Genomic DNA, 16,763 nt, shown 5'->3' on the forward strand with positions numbered 1-16,763 from the left:
TTAAGTTTGAATAGTAAGTATGGTGTGACTATACAATATTTGCTTTATCTGCCAATCATATTTTTAAAATTCCATTACCCATTTAAATCTAAGGCTAGGAAATGAGTCAAGAAGGAATGGAGCTTAAAGTTGGTCTCTGTGGATTAATTACGACATCAGGTAAACTCCCTGGCATCAGCCTTACTTGTTTTAGCTCCCTTGGAATCTCCCATCTCATTCATTTTCTCCTTGGGGAGCACAAGTAACTTTATTCACATTTTATAATTTTACAAATGATTACTGATTGCCTTGATTATTTAGACTGAACCGGGAATGGGTATTAGTCATGTGCTGCTGATATAAGAAATGAAAAAGTTACCGCCATTAAAAACCTTTTTAATGCATTAGTATCTCTTCAGTATTAAATTTGGAACCTGAAAATGCTTTAAGCAGTACTGTAAAGGCAGATCACGGACCTAACTTTAAAAGTAACTATGTAGCATTATTTTTAGATGTCACTTAATATTATAGTAATCTTTACAAGTTGGCTCTGACCTCATTAGCATACCACCTTGTCCTGCGAAAGAAGTCTGATTTTAAATAAAAACAATTCACAGAGAAACCCAAATGTAGGCTACTGCTCTCTCTCTACAAACAATTTAGGCAAAGAAGCAAATGGCAAATATTTACTGGACACACCTACTGTAAGTAAATCTCTATCGGGTGCTACCCACACTACCAGTAAAAACCAAAAGAAATACAGACCGGGCTCAAGATATTTACAATATAATAGGAGAGAAAAACATATACCCCCATAAAAGAAGCTAATATTAATCAACAGGAAAAATAAATATACGTGATTCAAAAAGTGATCGTGAACATGTGACGTTCTGGCAGCAGAAATGGAGGGCACTCACTCAGTTCAAATGTAAACAAAACAAAATTCTTTTAGCCTCCCTATTTTAAATCCGGCAATCAAAATCGGCCAGAAGTAGAAGCTGGGCCAACAGCATCACCATAGAAAAAACAAAACACGAAATTCCCAGGAGCAACTCGTATTGGACCATTCAAAACAAAGACTTTCTGGGAGTGCTCCATCAGTAGTTTTTCTATTAAAACCTCCTTATCCAATTAAAAACAAAACTGGTTCCTGCCTATCAACTTTACGAAAACCGAAGCTTCGAGGAAGCACTCTGGAGACCGATACCACTTAAGGTCCATCCACATCATCGAAGGAGTCGGGGAGAAGAGCAACCGGGAATCGGCCTATTGTTCGGAGGACCGCAGGACCTTCCGAGCACCGCAGGGCGCGCGGGAGCTGCGGGGGGGGAGGCGCGCACCTAGCACAGGTGTGTGGGCGTGAGGGTGGCCAGGTGTGCCCAGGGCCACCGCCGACGAAGAGAGTCCCAACTTCCAGACCGAGACGTCGAGAAAGGGAGGAAGACGAAGTCATTCCTGAGTCTTAAGCTGCTGAGCACGGAGGGGGGCGGGCCTGGGAAGGGTCTGCAGGGCTCCCAGAGCCCACCCGGGTCCAGGCTTGAGTAGGCCCGGGGGGCTGAAGCCCCGAGGGTCAAGGAAAAGGCTCTCGAATCGAGGGGCCAGACTAGAAATCCCCGAACAATGGGCAGTGGTGGATCTGGGGTGAACGGCGAGGACTGGGGAGTAGGGGTCGCGGAGGTGAAGCCAGGTGGGAGGAGGGAAACAACAGAGAAGCCCCCAGGCGTGGGCCACCGGCGGCGGCGGCGGCGGCGTTTACCTGTGAGAGCTGCCGGGGATTGGGGCAGCCGAAGAGCGCGGAGCTGGAGCTGAAGCTGATGGCCCCTCGGCGGCTGAGGACGTGCTGGGGCACCGGCCTGTCCAGGGGCAGCACCGGCAGCTGGTAACATACTTCCATTGAATACGCCCGCCCTGCCCCCGCGCGGCGCCCGCCCTGCCGCGGCCGCCGGCCCCTGCGCTGGGAAGGGGCCGCGGCTCGGGGGCTCCGGGCCGAGGCGGGGGCAGGGCGGGCGGGCGTCGACCCCGGGCCGGGAAGCCGCGCTCACGCCTCCCCCACCCCAACACTCCACCCGGGCTGCCGGCGGCAAGGCGCTGCGGGGGCCGCGGCTACGGTTACGAAGAGTAGCGCGCGCCCGGCTCCGGGGTGCAAGCGGGGGCAGCACGAGCCAAGTCGGAGGGGGAACCCCGGCGCCGCCAGGCTCTTCGGCCGAGAGGAGAGGGTCCGGGCCAGCGGCGCAGGAGCGGAGCAAGGACAGAGTAAAGCGGTGCAAGAAAAGACTGCTGGAGCCAGCGGCGAGACGCAGGGCGCGCGGGGCTCGGGTGCAGCCACCAGCTCCGGCCGCCGCCGCCGCGGTCCTGCCCCTCCCCTCCCCCGGAGCCTGACTTCACTCCGCCGCCAGCGCGAGCCCGGCGTAATTCACACTTTGTAGCCGCGGACCCTGCGCCAACCACCGCCGCCGCCACCGTGACGTCACGACGCTGCGCCGCAGGCCCCGCGCCGCCGCAGCGTCCAGGGAGACCGGCTAGCAGCGGAGGGGTTGAGCCGCCCTCCTCCTGTGCCGCACCTTGGAGCTCAGTCACCGTTCTCTCCCGCTTCACGCTGCCCTCCTCCCCCACCAATCCTCGTCCTGCAGGCCCCCCAGCCAAGGCGCGTGCGCACGAGGCCCCGCCGTTTCGGGACATTCCCCTTATCGCTAAACTCTGGCGTTCGGGCGCGCTGAGGGTGTGGGGTGGACTCAGCCTACACTAGAGGCGCGGTTTCGGCTTTTCGGCTCCAAAAACCCAAAGCACGCGGCCCACTCGCTGCGTCCAGCCCCGACCGCGGGGTCACCACCGTGTTTCCCTCCTCGAATTCCCGTTCTTGGGCTTCGCTCGGGACCGCTGCGGCAGTGACGTCAGCGGGCCGCGCGGGCACCGTCCTCCCCGCTACGTCACTGCCAGTCCCCCGGCGGGGTCGGGCTGGGCGCTCCCCTGGCAGGTGCGGCCCCAGGGCCGTCCCAGGCGGAGGGGCCAAGAGCGGAGCCGAGAGCGCGGGCGGGGGGAGGGGGTGAGGGGTGGGGGGTGGGGGGAACACCAAGACTGAGAAAGAAGAAGTGAGAGTATGCACTGGAAAATATGAGAAGGGAAGGATGAAAATGAGAAGCCAGAGGGGGAAAGGAGACTGCGTGCCCTTTTACCAAAAGTGTTTTCGTTTCTTGGCTTTGCTTTCTAGAAGGCAGGAGAAAATAACTCTTGACGTGGTTTGTAAACTGCAGGTTCATTTTGTCACATTTCTTCCCAAACCATCAAAGCTTTTCAGCTGCAACCCTTTGTTTCAAGTGCATTCCAGCCTCTGGGACATCAGCCTGCACAAGCTTTCCCCTGCTGGCAAAATTGTTGATTTGGCTCTGCTTTCAGGTCACCCAGGCTTCCACTTCTGTGCTATGCCCAGCCAACCACTGGCAAGGTGGCAGGTCTCTGAAAGTACTGCATAGCCAGTACCGATGAGATCAGGTGACATGTGCTCTTGATCCCATAGAGCAACAGAAGTCTACAAGACCTTTTATCGTCTTTCCATGACATCTGTTTCTTTTATATCACTTAAAAGTTTCTACCTTCTCGTGAGCATTTTTCTACTTGTCTGCTTTCTACTATTTTTTTTTTTTTTTTTTTTTATAAATTTATTTATTTATTTATTTATTTTTGGCTGTGTTGGGTCTTCGTTTCTGTGCGAGGGCTTTCTCCAGTTGCGGCGAGCGGGGGCCACTCTTCATCGCGGTGCGCGGGCCTCTCACTGTCGCGACCTCTCCCGTTGCGGAGCACAGGCTCCAGACGCGCAGGCTCAGTAGTTGTGGCTCACGGGCTTAGTTGCTCCGCGGCATGTGGGAATCTTCCCAGACCAGGGCTCGAACCCGTGTCCCCTGCACTGGCAGGCAGACTCTCAACCACTGCGCCACCAGGGAAGTCCCTGCTTTCTACTATTAAAAGGATATCACTTCCAATGTGGTTTCATGGATTTTTGTCCTCACTAGATGGTAAGCTTCCCTTCAGCGCAACTGTTACCAACCGGGGTTCTTGTACTCGTTCCTAAGAGGCCAGACGGGAAGCTCAAGCAAGGCTTTATTGGGCCTCTTGCTACTGCAGGAGGGAGTGAAAACAAGTAACAGGTTCCCTTGCTAACTGGGCGGGCGGGGTGGGGGAAGTCCTGAGCTGGTCCCTTGGATGGGGTGAGGGAGGGGAGGATCCTGGGGTCGTGCTGGGGGGGTGGCTTAGGCAGTCTACCCACCCCTTTGACGGTGTTGTGTGCAGGGATCATGCACCATACCCTGCTTTTGCTCCGGACACCTCAGAAGTGGCAGTTGGGTTTTTGGTCTTTTTGTAGCTTGTTGTTCATAATTTGCCCCAGCTGTGTATTCATGCATTTATTTTTAGTCCCTTATTGTTTCTTTTCGTTCTCTTGCTTGAGGAGCTGTTGGTCCAGGTGTAACTACTGCAGCAGATCCCAGCCTGTCTCCCAACAACTGACCCAAGTCATCTTTGAAACCCTAATTACTCCCACGACGTCTAGCAGATTTGAGCATCCTCTGTATACTTGTGATTAAGCTGAGTTCTCCCTCGTATTTACATCTGACAAAAACCCCATGAGGTAATAGTTTCTAAATTGAAACGAGGCTCAGGGAAACATGACTTGCCTTAGATCTTCCACAGATAAATGGCAGAACTTACCTCAAATAATGTCTGAATTCTGTGTTCATCTAAACACCCAGAAAGCAGTATTGGTGTGATATCAGACAGTATATGCCAAGTAACTCTGTCATACTTAATAACATTTAAGAGACTTGATGAAATCGTTTAACAAGACTCAGATCTCCCTCAGCAGAGAGGGGAGCTAACATTTACTACGCACCCACTGTGAACTGTGATAGGTATTCTATATACAGTGTTTCACTTAGCCCTACGCAACAGCTGCAAAAGTAAAAACTGGATCCCAACTCTACAGATGGGGAATCAGGTTTCGAGGCCATAAATCATTTGTGCCACTGAACTCTGTTCTGTATGATTTCAGAGCCATGCGTTTCCACCACACCATGTGGTTGCTCAAGACCAGAACTTCAGCTGTTTTCAGTGTTCTTTACTGTATTGGAGAGTGTATTAGGGTTCTTCAGAAAAACAGAACCTATAGGGTATATACAGAGCGAGTGAGAGAGGGCTAGGGAGAGAGAGCAAGAGAGAGCGCGCAAGAGAGAGAGCGAGAGAGAGGGAGAGCAAGATTGATTTGCCACACATGTTCCTCCTCCAGAGGGCAGAGAAGCTGGAGGAGCTGCCCCCTTGCCAGTGAGGAGAGCTAGTGGATCATGTGCAAAATAACAGTGGTGCCTGGGACCCTGCAGGGACCTTTCAAGTGTAATGGCTGGTGCTTCACTTCCACTTTTTAATCCTTTTGCAAATTTCTATTGTGGCCAACCATAACCAAAACTATAAAAGGAAGAGAATTCTGGGAAATGTAGTTCCAACTTAGCTAAGCTGTCAGAACATAACCACCCCAGTCCAACACTTGCCAACTTGACATCCATACACACTCTTTTAATTGTATTTAATTTTCAAATAAAGATGATAGCAAAATCATGCCTCTGTCCATATGATGCAACTCTCTTTCATATAACCCAAAAGAGCTCCCTCCTTCCCCAAGAGGATGGAGTCTTTGAGTGATGTTAATTCCTCTTCTTGACAAGTCACAGTATATACCTTGGCTATCCTGTAACTTATATACTAAGATATAAGTTTACCTACTATTAACACATCATAGGGGAATGAGAGAGGAGAAAAAAAATAATTGGTTAATAAATACAGATAAATTCATATCAAAATTAGGAAAAATGCTCAGAACTATTGTAGTCCTTGTATCTGCAACTGACAACATGATCATAATTACTATTTATAACTATTTTCTTGCTCCCATGACCTGTCTCATATCCCATTTGCCTTCAGCAAGCGTCTCAGCTGAAAATGATGTGGGTCACTCCACTTGCCTTGTGGAGTGACCCAAACCTTCATTCCTAAAGGATCTGGGCCAGCAGAGGTTCTACTGCTATCGGTAAAAGTATTCTTGGTTGTAGTTCTCCACTGTCATAACACGGAGCATTGGAGTACTAAGTACTAAGAGGCACCCCCAAAGAATCTCCCGCTTTCCAGCCATGTTCCTCCCTTTTCCCATTGTGTAGCAACAATTCAAAATCTGCTTAGTAGCCAGGGTCAATCACCCCAGGCAGTAGAGTAACCCCTTTCTTTGCATGTTGGTTAACTAGCACAAGGCTCCCCAAATGGCCAAGTGGCAGTCTCAACTTCCAGTTTAATTGAACTCTTGCTGTGTACCCTGGTGGAAACATTCTTCTTTGAGAACGAAGACCTCTGGACCAGGAGAGCCCAAAGTTGCAGGAATGGGAAGCAAAATTTTGCACTAGGGGTAAAAGTAAGAGGATCTACTCCCAAGCCCACTCCTTGATTCCGGGATCATGGATATACATTTAGATTTAGAACATATGCCAAAACCCGGAGAATATTATCCTCGCTACACGAGGTATTGCCACCCAGTTGGTACGATTAATTATTAAGTCTTCAAAAGGCCATTCCAATGAACCTTAAAACATGCTAAATGAAAGAAGCCAGATACAAAATGCTAAATATTGTATGACTCCATTTATATGAAATATCCAGAATAGGCAAACCATAGAGACAGAAAGCTAATTAGTGCTTGCCAGGGGCTGGGGAGAGGGAGGAATGGGGAGACTGCTTAATGGGTATGGGGTTTCCTTTTGGAGTAATGAAAAAGTTCTGGAGCTAGATAGAGGTGATGGTTGCACAGCATTGTGAATGTCCTTAATGCCACTGAATTGTACATTTTTAAATGGTTAAAATTGTAATTTTTATCACAATAAAGAGAAAGGCCATTTCATCATCCTATTAAGCCAGCTACTTCAGGGTAATAGGCAACATAATAAGACCAGTAAATTCTATGAGCAGGAACCCATTGCTTTATTTGCTGTAAATTGAGTTTCTTGGTTAAAAGTAACACTGGGTGGAATAGTGTGATGGTGTAAGTCCATGCATGGTGGTTTTGATAGAAGCACTGCAATCAGGGAAGGAAACTCACTTCCAGAATAAGTATCTATTCAGGGAGAAAAAAAGGGCTGCTTCTTCATAATGGAAGAGGCTTAATGCAATGTACCTGATGGCTAAGTGATACCTCCAGGAAATGGAAGCTTAGTCTTACACTCTGCTGTAGGCAACTTGAGCACTTAGCAATAGCTGTAGCCAGATTGGCCTTGTTGAGTGGAAATCAATCCTGCTAAAGCCACATCTAACCCTCGTCCTGCCACCATGGCCATGTTGTTCATGAGTCTGTTGGGCAAGGCCAGGGGTAGATGGAGGAAAAGGCTGACTGACATACACAGAACATATCATCTCATCCACCTGATTATTATGATCATCCTCTAATGAGATTCCTCTTAGGAATCACATGAGACACAAATATATTCACACCCTGCTTATTCAGTCTATCCACATATACACCTTTCCCAGACCTCCTTATCACCAATTGTCTAATTATGTTCCTTCCAAGTTCCAGACCATACAGCCAAACGGTCAGACACTGCCCATCAGTATGATCTGCATATCTAGCTATCTCTCTTCAGAAAAAATGAACGACCAGGAGTACTGCTCCAAGTTCTCCCACTGGGAGTATTTCTCTTCACTACCTTCAGGGCTACCCCCAAAGAGTGTTCATAGTGCTGTAGCTATCCACTTTCTGCACCACAGAACACAGAACTATCTGTAAGACAGTCCCAAATAAAATCTTTTTCTTCTATCACTCAACAGGAGATAGGGGGCTCCCCATGATACCTTAGATGAAAGTTGAGAGGGAGGAGACATTGTGGTAGTAATAGGAATGATGGGCATCTGGGCCACTAGATTATAAAATTTACTTGCACCTCAAAAGACCTGCTTGAGCCTGATCTCATGTATACCACTTCCACCTGACGGAGTGCTGCTAGGCACGACCAACTTTATGGTTTGGTGTATCAGAATACATTTAGTACACTTCGGGTTGCTCAGGTCACAAGGTAATTTGATAGTTCATGATCAAGCATTTAGTTTCTACTAGGGCCCAGCGGAAGCAAGAATAACTTCTCAAAAGGGGAATAGTTATGTAGAGAAGATGACATAGCTTTGTTCCAATATCCTAAAAGCCTGCACTGATTCAATTATAGAGGATCACCAAAGGCTTTATATGGTATCCCTAACCTATCACAGCAGCATATCTGCTGGGTCATACGGCCCAAGTGACAGAGAAGCTTATATGGCAGTATGGATTCCTTACATACTCTTCTCTTGCTCTGAGCTCCACCCAGCCTTTCATTTTTTTTTTTGTCATAAAATATAAATAACATAACTTTTACCATTTTAATCACTTTAAGTGTAAAAGTCAGTAGCATTAACTACATTCACATTGTGCAACATAACCACCACCAGAATTTTTCATCATCCCAATGTGAAACTGTACTCATTAAACAATAATTCACCATTTCCTCCTGCCCAGGCCCTGGTAACCAGTATTGTACTTTCCATCTCTATGAATTTCACTACTTTAGGTACCTTATATAAGTGGAATCATACAGTATTTATCTGATTGTATCCACCTTATTTCGCTTAGCACAGTGTCTTCAAGGTTCATCCATGTTGTAGCATATAACAGAATTACATTCTTTTTTCAGACTGAATAATATTCGTATATATCCATATATAATATTCATATATCTATACGTAATTTATCCATCTGTCAATGGACATTTGGGTTGTTTCCACCTTTTGGCTACTGTGAATATTACTACTATGAACTACTACGAACTATGGGCGTATAAATATCTGTTTAAGTCCCTGCTTTCTATTTTATTTTTAAATTTTATTTATTTATTTTTGGCTGCGTTGGGTCTTCGTTGCTGCGTGCAGGCTTTCTCTAGTTGCCGCGAGCGGGGGCTACTCTTTGTTGCGGTGCGCGGGCTTCTCATTGCAGTGGCTTCTCTTGTGGCGGAGCACGAGCTCTAGGCGCACGGGCTTCGGTAGTTGTGGCTCACGGACTCTAGAGCACAGGCTCAGTAGTTGTGGCACACAGGCTTAGTTGCTCTGTGGCATGTGGGATCTTCCCCAACCAGGGCTTGAACCTGTGTTCTCTGCATTGGCAGGCGGATTCTTAACCACTGAGCCACCAGGGAAGCCCCTTGCTTTCAATTTTAAAACATATATCCAGAAGTGGAATTGCTGGGTAATATGGTAATTCTATATTTAAAATTTGGGGGGAACTTCCATACTGTTTTCCACATCAGCTGTACCATTTTACATCCCCACCAGGGATACACAATTGTTCCAATTTCTCCACATCCTTTCCGACACTTGTAATTTGTTTTTTGATAATAGCCATCCTAGTGGATGTGAAGTGGTATCTCGTAGTTTAGGTTTGCATTTCCCTAATGATTAGTGATGTTGAGCATTTTTTCATGTGCTATTTGATCATTTGCATATCTTCTTTGGAGAAAAGTCTATTCAAATCCTTTCTTCATTTTTGAATTGAGTTGTTTATTTGTAGTTGTTTTAGTAGTTCTTTATATGTTCCGGATATTAATTCCTTAACAGATATGTAATTTGCAATTATTTTCTTCCATTCTTTGGGTGATCTTTTTATTCTCCTGATAGTGTACTTTGATGCTCAAAAGTTCTGAATTTTGATGGAATCTAATTTATCTATTTTTTCTTTTAATGCTTGTGCTTTTGGTGTCATAGCCAAAAACCATTGCCACATCCAAAGTCATGAAGCTTTCCTCTATGTTTTCTTCCAAGAGTTTTACAATTTATGTTTAGGTCTTTAATCCCTTTGGAGTTAATTTTCATATATGGTGGATGGTAAGAGTCCAATCACATTCTTTTTTTTTTTTTTTAACATCTTTATTGAAGTATAATTGCTTTACAATGGTGTGTTAGTTTCTGCTTTAAAACAAAGTGAATCAGTTATACATATACAATCACATTCTTTTGTATGTGGATATCTAGTTTACCCAGCACCATTTGTTAAAAAAGACTGCCCTTTCCCCATTGAATGGTCTCAAGATTCTAATATCCTTAGTGATTTATTTTTTGACCATTGACATTTAAGGATGTGTCAATTTCCACATATTTCTGAATTTTCCAGTTTTTTTGCTGTTGATTTCTAACTTAATTTCACAAGAGTTGGAGAAGATTCTTTTGTATAATATCAATCCTTTTACATTTATTAAGATTTGTTTTGTAGTCTAGCATTTGATCTATCCTTGAGAATGTTTCATGTGCACTTGAGAAAAATGTATGTTCTACTGCTGTTTGGTGGAGTGTTCTGTATGTTATGTATGTCTGTTAGGTCCAATTCATCTATATTGTTGTTAAAGCCATCTATTTCCATATTAATCTTCTATCTAGTTGTCTATCCATTATTGAAAATGGGGTATTCCAATGTTCATGCAGCGTTATTTACAAGAGCCAAGACACGGAAGCAACCTAAATGTCCTTTGACAGATGAATGGATAAAGATGTGGTATATATATACAATGGACTACTACTCAGCCATAAAAAATAATGAAGTAATGCCATTTGCAGCAACATGGACGGACCCAGAGATTATCATACTAAATTAAGTAAGCCAGAAAGAGAAAGGCAAACGCCATATGATATCACTTATATGTAGAATCTTAAATATGATACAAATGAACTTATCTATGAAACACAAACAGACTCACAGACATAGAAAACAGACTCATGGCTAGAGGGAAAGGGGGTGGGGGAGGGATAAATTAGGAGTTTGGGATTAGCAGATACAAACTACTATATATACAATAGATAAACAACAAGGTCCTACTGTACAGTACAGGGACATATATTCAATATCCTATAATAAACCATAATAGAAAAGAATATTTAAAAAGATATATATATATATATATATATATCTGAATCACTTTGCTGAACATCAGAAACTAACACAATATTGTAAATGAACTATACTTCAATTAAAAATTTTTTAAAAAAGAAAAGAAAATGGGGTATTGAAGTCTCCTGGTATTACTGTGGAACTGTCTATTTTCCCCTTCAGTTCTGTTAATGTTTACTTCATATAACTTGGATCTCTGATGTCTGATGGATACATATTTGTAATTGTTATATCCTCTTGGTGAATTGTCTCTTTAATAGTGATATCAATGTTCTTCTTTGTCTCATAACAGTTTTTGTCCTAAAGACTATTTTGTCTACCATCACCAAAAAGTCTACAAATAAGAAATGCTGGAGAGGGTGTGGAGAAAAGGGAATCCTCCTACACTGTTGGTGGGAATGTAAATTGCTGCAGCCACTATGGAGAACAGTATTAGTTTTCTTAAAAAAAAAAAAAAAATAGAACTACTGTATGATCCAGCAATCCCACTCCTGGGATTATATGTCTGGGCATATATCTAGAAAAGATGAAAACTCTAGTTCAAAAAGATACATGCACCCCAATGTTCATAACATCACTATTTACAATAGCCAAGACATGGCAGCAACCTAAATGTGCACTGACAGATGAATGGATAAGGAAGATGTGGTATACATAAACAATGGAATACTGCTCAGCCATAAAAAAAGAATGAAATAATGCCATTTGCAGCAACATGGATGGACCCAGAGATTATCACACTGAGTGAAGTAAATCAGACAAAGACAAATATTAACTGATATTTATATGTGAAATCTAAAAAATGATACAAAGTAACTTATTTACAAAATAGAAATAGACTCACAGACACAGAAAACAAACTTGTGGTTACCAAAGGGGAAAGGAGGGGGCAGGGATAAATTAGGAATTTGGGATTAACAGATACACATTATTAAGTATAAAACACTGGGTTGCCAAAAATTTCATCTGGGTTTTTCATGTTACAGAAAAACCCGAATGAAATTTTTGGCCAACCCAATAGATATGCAACAAGGACCTACTGTATAGCACAAGGAACTATAGTCAATATCTTGTAATAAGCTACAATGGAAAAGAATCTGAAAAAGAATCACTTTGCTGTACACCTGAAATGCTGTAAATCAACTATACTTCAATAAAAAAACGATTTTGTCTAATATTGATATAGCCACCCAGCTCTCTTTTGTTTATTATTTGCATAGAATATCTTCTCCTATCCTTTCACTTTCAACCTGTGCATTCTCTTAGAGCTAAAGTGAGTATCTTATAGATATCATATAGTTGGATCATGTTTTTTAAAGTTTATTCTGCAAATCTATACCTTTTGTTTGGGAATTTCAATCCATTTACATTTATAGTAATTATTGATAGGAAAGAACTTACTTTGTCATTTTGTTATTTGTTTTCCATGTCTTATGGTTCTTTGGACCCCCATTTCCTCTAAAACTGCCTTCCTTTGTGTTTAATTGATTTTTACATAGTGGCATGTTTGGATTCCATTCTCATTAGATATTTTCTTTGTGGTTACAATGGGGATTACATATATCATCCTAAAATTGTAACAATTAATTTTGAATTGATACCAACTTAACTGCCATCACTATAAAAACTGTACTCTTTTACAGCTCTCCTCCCACTTTATGTTATTGATGTCACAAGTTTTAGCTTTATGTATTGTGTACCAGTTAACATAAATTAATACTTATTTTTTTAGGTATTTGTCTTCAAAATCCTGTAGAAAATGGAAAGTGTAGTTACAAACCAAAATTACAATAATACTGTTTTTTATATTTGTCCATGTATTTATCTTTACTGGAGATCTTTATATCTTCATATGGCTTCAAGTTATTGTCTAGTGTCCTTTCATTTCAATTTGAAGGACTGCTTTTAGCATTTCTTATAGGACAAGTCTAATGGAATGAACTCCCTCGGCTTTCACTTATCTTGGAACGTTTTAATTCCTCTCTAAATTTTGAAGGACGATTCTGCCAAATGTAGAATTTTTGGTTGGCAGTTTTTTTTCTTTCAGCACCTTAAACATCATCTTACTGCCTTCTGGACTTCAAGCCTTCTTTTGAGAAACTGGGGGATAATCTTAATGAAGATCTCTTGTATTAATATATCAGGAATCACTTTTCTCTTGTTGCTTTCAAAATTTTCTCTTTGTCTTTGTCTTTCAACAGTTTGACTATAATGTGTCTCAGTGTGGGTCTCTTTTATCATAGTGGAGTCCATTGATCTTGGATTTGTAGATTCATGTTTCCACAAACTTGAAAAGTTTTCTGCCATTATTTCTTCAAGTAACCTCTCTGCCTCTTTCTCTCTCTCTTCTACTTCAAGGACTCCTGTAATACAGGTATTGGTCCACTTGATTCCCTTAGACTCTGTTCACTTTTCTTCAACCTTTTTTCTTTCTGCTTCTGAGACTTGATGACTTCAAATATCCTATCTTGAAGTTTGCTGACTCTTTCTTCTGCCTGCTCAAGTCTGCTACTGAACAATTCTGGTTATTTTTTTCAATTCAGTTATTGCATTTTTCAGTTTCAGAATTTCTATTGGTTTCATTTTATAATTTCTACCTCTTCATTGATATTTTCATTTTGTTCATATATTATTTTCCTATTTCCTTTAGTTGTTTGTCTGTGTTGTCCCTTAGCAACTTGCATATATTTAAAAACAGTTGTTTCAAAGTCTTTGTTAAGTATGATGCCTGTGTTTTTTTCAGGGCTGGTTTCTGCCACTTCATTTTCTTCCTTTGAGTGGGTCATGTTTTCCTGTTTCTTTTTATGTCTTGTGATATTTAATTGTTGATCACTGGACATTTAAAAAATAGCCACCTATCTCAGACTTTGTAGACTGGTCCTGTGCCAGGGAAATGTGTCACTAATTATCTGACCCTCGGTTCTAAGCTTTGGGATCAGTCCAAGGAGAAATCATAAGGTCTTTACTGCACGTGCATCTTGCTTGGGGCTGTGTTTGACTTTTTTGATTTCCCTGTGTATACAGCTGCTTTTAATAGTCTTAATATCCCAAAGTGTCTCTTTTTGGGGCCTCTACCCATAATCTCTTACTCCAAGTATCTGTGGGCCAGTCTCCCTTTAATTTTCCTGAGCAGCATTTACTGCTTCTTCCTGCTTGAAATCCAAGTTAGACAAAGCAGAGACCAGTCCTTCAGGCAGCCCCAGGTAGGTTAAAATGTTAAAAATAATATATGCTCTGCTCTCTCTGGCTTATAGTTTTCTTTCTTTTTTTTTTTTTTTAACTTTGTTTGGCTTTGGGTTTAAGGTAATGTTGGTCTCATAAAATGAGCTGGGAAATAAACCTTACTCTTCTATTTTCTAAAAGATTTTGCATACAAGTGGTATCATTTTTTACATAAATATCTGATAGGATTCACCAGTGAAACTATCTGGACCTGGATTTTTCTTTATGGAGGATTTAAAATTATTAATTCAATTTCTCTACTTAATAATGCTTATAAAGTAAGCTCTGTATACTCCCTCCAAATAGTCCCCAAGGTACATCCCCCAAATGTTAGAAGTGGTTGGATTATGGTTTTTCCTTTTCTTTTAAAATGTTTTCTTGATCAAGTCTATTTGCCAAGTTTTCTAAGATAAACATGTTATTTTGTAACAAAAATTCATTTGTTAAAAATATAAACTATGAATAAAAATAAAATGTTTAAAATGCAATGATGAATGTTTAATGAAATAAAAGACAATTGAAGGAAATTTTCACCTGAGGGTTGGTTGCTCTAGACTATTTAGTAGCTCAACACTAATTGACAGGCACCTTTCTTGGTGGTACACTAATGAATAATCAGTCAGAGGACATCTGGCTAAACACAGCAGACTACATACATGCATCCATCATTGTTCCCTCCCCAAACCCTAACTAAATGACACTGAAGGAAGAAAATAAGGCATAAACCCAGAAAGACAAAGAGAAAAGAAGGGGAAGTGAAAACTGACAAGTTTGTCTTCTAGAAACTGAAAGGGAATGGACAAGTTGTACTCGTCTTGGCAGAACAGAAAGCTAAAACCTAAGCTTACAAATGGGGAGGTCTATATCCAGCCAATTCCTGCTGCAAAGACCCGGAATAACTGCAGAAATTAGAGGCCCTAGCTGTTTTGGAAGGCAAGGATGTAAGTGGGCTGAAAAAGAGAGAGATCAACTGAAGTTCTTTAAAACAAGTGGTTAGAACCCCAGATCTCCTCCACAACCTTGTGCTCTCCTTCACCTCAGCAGAAGATTGGATAGATTGAACCAAACAGGCTCTGGATGTGGGTTCACCAGGCAGAACTGAGAGTGGGGTTAGAGTACCACATGGAAAGCAGTGGAATAAATGAGAACCTGTCTACTTGTTGACAGCCACGTTAATATCCTTGAGGCAAGGGGTTGGACGATTTCTCTTTTAGAAAGTGAACCTATCAAAGGCAAAAGTTTTACAGGTTCTATCAGTTTGGAGTGTTCCAACCAAATAAGTGGGTCCACACATAAATCTAAGGTAAGTCCTACCCATATACATGGAGTTACAAATAGCATTATCAGTGTCTCATTCTTAAATGTGAAAGAACAATCAAGCATTACCAGAATTTGAATAAATATCATAAAATGAGAGACAACAGAAAAAACAAAAACAAACAAGAAACATAAACAGTAGAGAGACTCCTCCCTCCAAAAAGAAAAACACCAATAATATCTATTAATAGATAATATCTAAAATTGGGATGTGAGTTAATAATATGGAGCTAAATATTGTTAGGAGCAATTTAAAAGAGTGAACATTCTTGCCTCAGCAGAGCAGGAACTGGTAGAATATTGAGATGGAACAAGACGCTCCTAGGTTTATTATAATATAGTAGAACTATTGAACTCTAAAAACTATGTATTATTTTTCTCATTAAAAAATTAAAATAGGGCTTCCCTGGTGACCCAGTGGTTAAGAATCTGCCTGCTGATGCAGGGGACACGGGTTCAAGCCCTGGTCCAGGAAGATCCCACATGCCGCTGAGCAACTAAGCCCGTGAGCCACAACTACTGAGCCTGCACTCTAGAGCCCGTGAGCCACAACTACTGAGCCCACGTGCCACAACTTCTAAAGCCCACATGCCTAGAGCGCATGTTCTGCAACAAGAGAAGCCACTGCAATGAGAAGCCTGTGCTCTGCAATGAAGAGTAGCCCCTGCTCGCCTCAACTAGAGAAAGCCCGTGTGCAGCAACAAAGACCCAATGCAGCCAAAAATAAATAAATAAATAAATTTATTAAAGAAAATTAAAATAATTATAGTGAGTTCAACTGTGTTCGCCAAAAGATATGTTTAAGTCCTAACTTCTGGTACTTATGACCTTATTTGGAAATAGGGTCTTTGCAGATGTAATCAAGTTAAGATAAGGTCATATGGGATTAGGGTGGGCCTGACACCCGACAACTGGTGTCCTTATAAGAAGAGGGGGATTTGGAGGCCCACATAAACACAGGGAAGAAAGCCATGTGAAGACAGAGACTGAGATTGGAGTGTTAAGTCTACAAGCCAAGGAACATCAAGGACTGCCAGCGACCACGAGAAGCTAAGAGAAAGGAATGAAACAAATTCTCTTCTAGAGCCTTCAGAGGGAGCATGGCGTTGCCAACATCTTGATTTTGGACTTCAATCCTCCAGAACTATGAGAGAATACGTTTCTGTTTTTCTAAGTCACCCAGTTTATGGTAATTTGTTACGGCAGCCTAAGGAAACTAATACAATCCTGTTACTCAACTTCTGTGTATCTGAACTGG

At 42.2% G+C, this 16,763-nt stretch overlaps 2 protein-coding genes across 3 annotated transcripts in view; both read right to left on the bottom strand.

Moving 5' to 3' along the window:
- The window catches only part of PDE7A (phosphodiesterase 7A), a 102,941-nt gene extending 100,954 nt beyond the window's left edge, over positions 1-1,987 (bottom strand). The window contains exon 1 of the mRNA XM_082433699.1: positions 1,736-1,987. Within this exon, the coding sequence (XP_082289825.1) occupies positions 1,736-1,873 (138 nt within the window). The 5' untranslated portion in view covers positions 1,874-1,987. The remainder of the gene's footprint in view (positions 1-1,735) is intronic.
- LOC309646918 (uncharacterized protein) overlaps positions 1-16,763 on the bottom strand; it is a 366,785-nt gene that overhangs the window by 116,383 nt on the left and 233,639 nt on the right. The window contains exon 5 of one of the 2 annotated variants that reach the window (XM_082433760.1): positions 11,958-12,716. The exons of the other annotated variant lie outside the window; for it this stretch is intronic. Within the exon in view, the coding sequence (XP_082289886.1) occupies positions 12,695-12,716 (22 nt within the window). The 3' untranslated portion in view covers positions 11,958-12,694. Of the gene's footprint in view, positions 1-11,957; positions 12,717-16,763 lie in introns of those variants that run through there. 2 annotated transcript variants of the gene reach the window in all.

Source organism: Balaenoptera physalus (genome assembly GCF_965194825.1).
Source record: "Balaenoptera physalus genome assembly, chromosome: 17".
Classification (NCBI taxonomy): domain Eukaryota; kingdom Metazoa; phylum Chordata; class Mammalia; order Artiodactyla; family Balaenopteridae; genus Balaenoptera; species Balaenoptera physalus.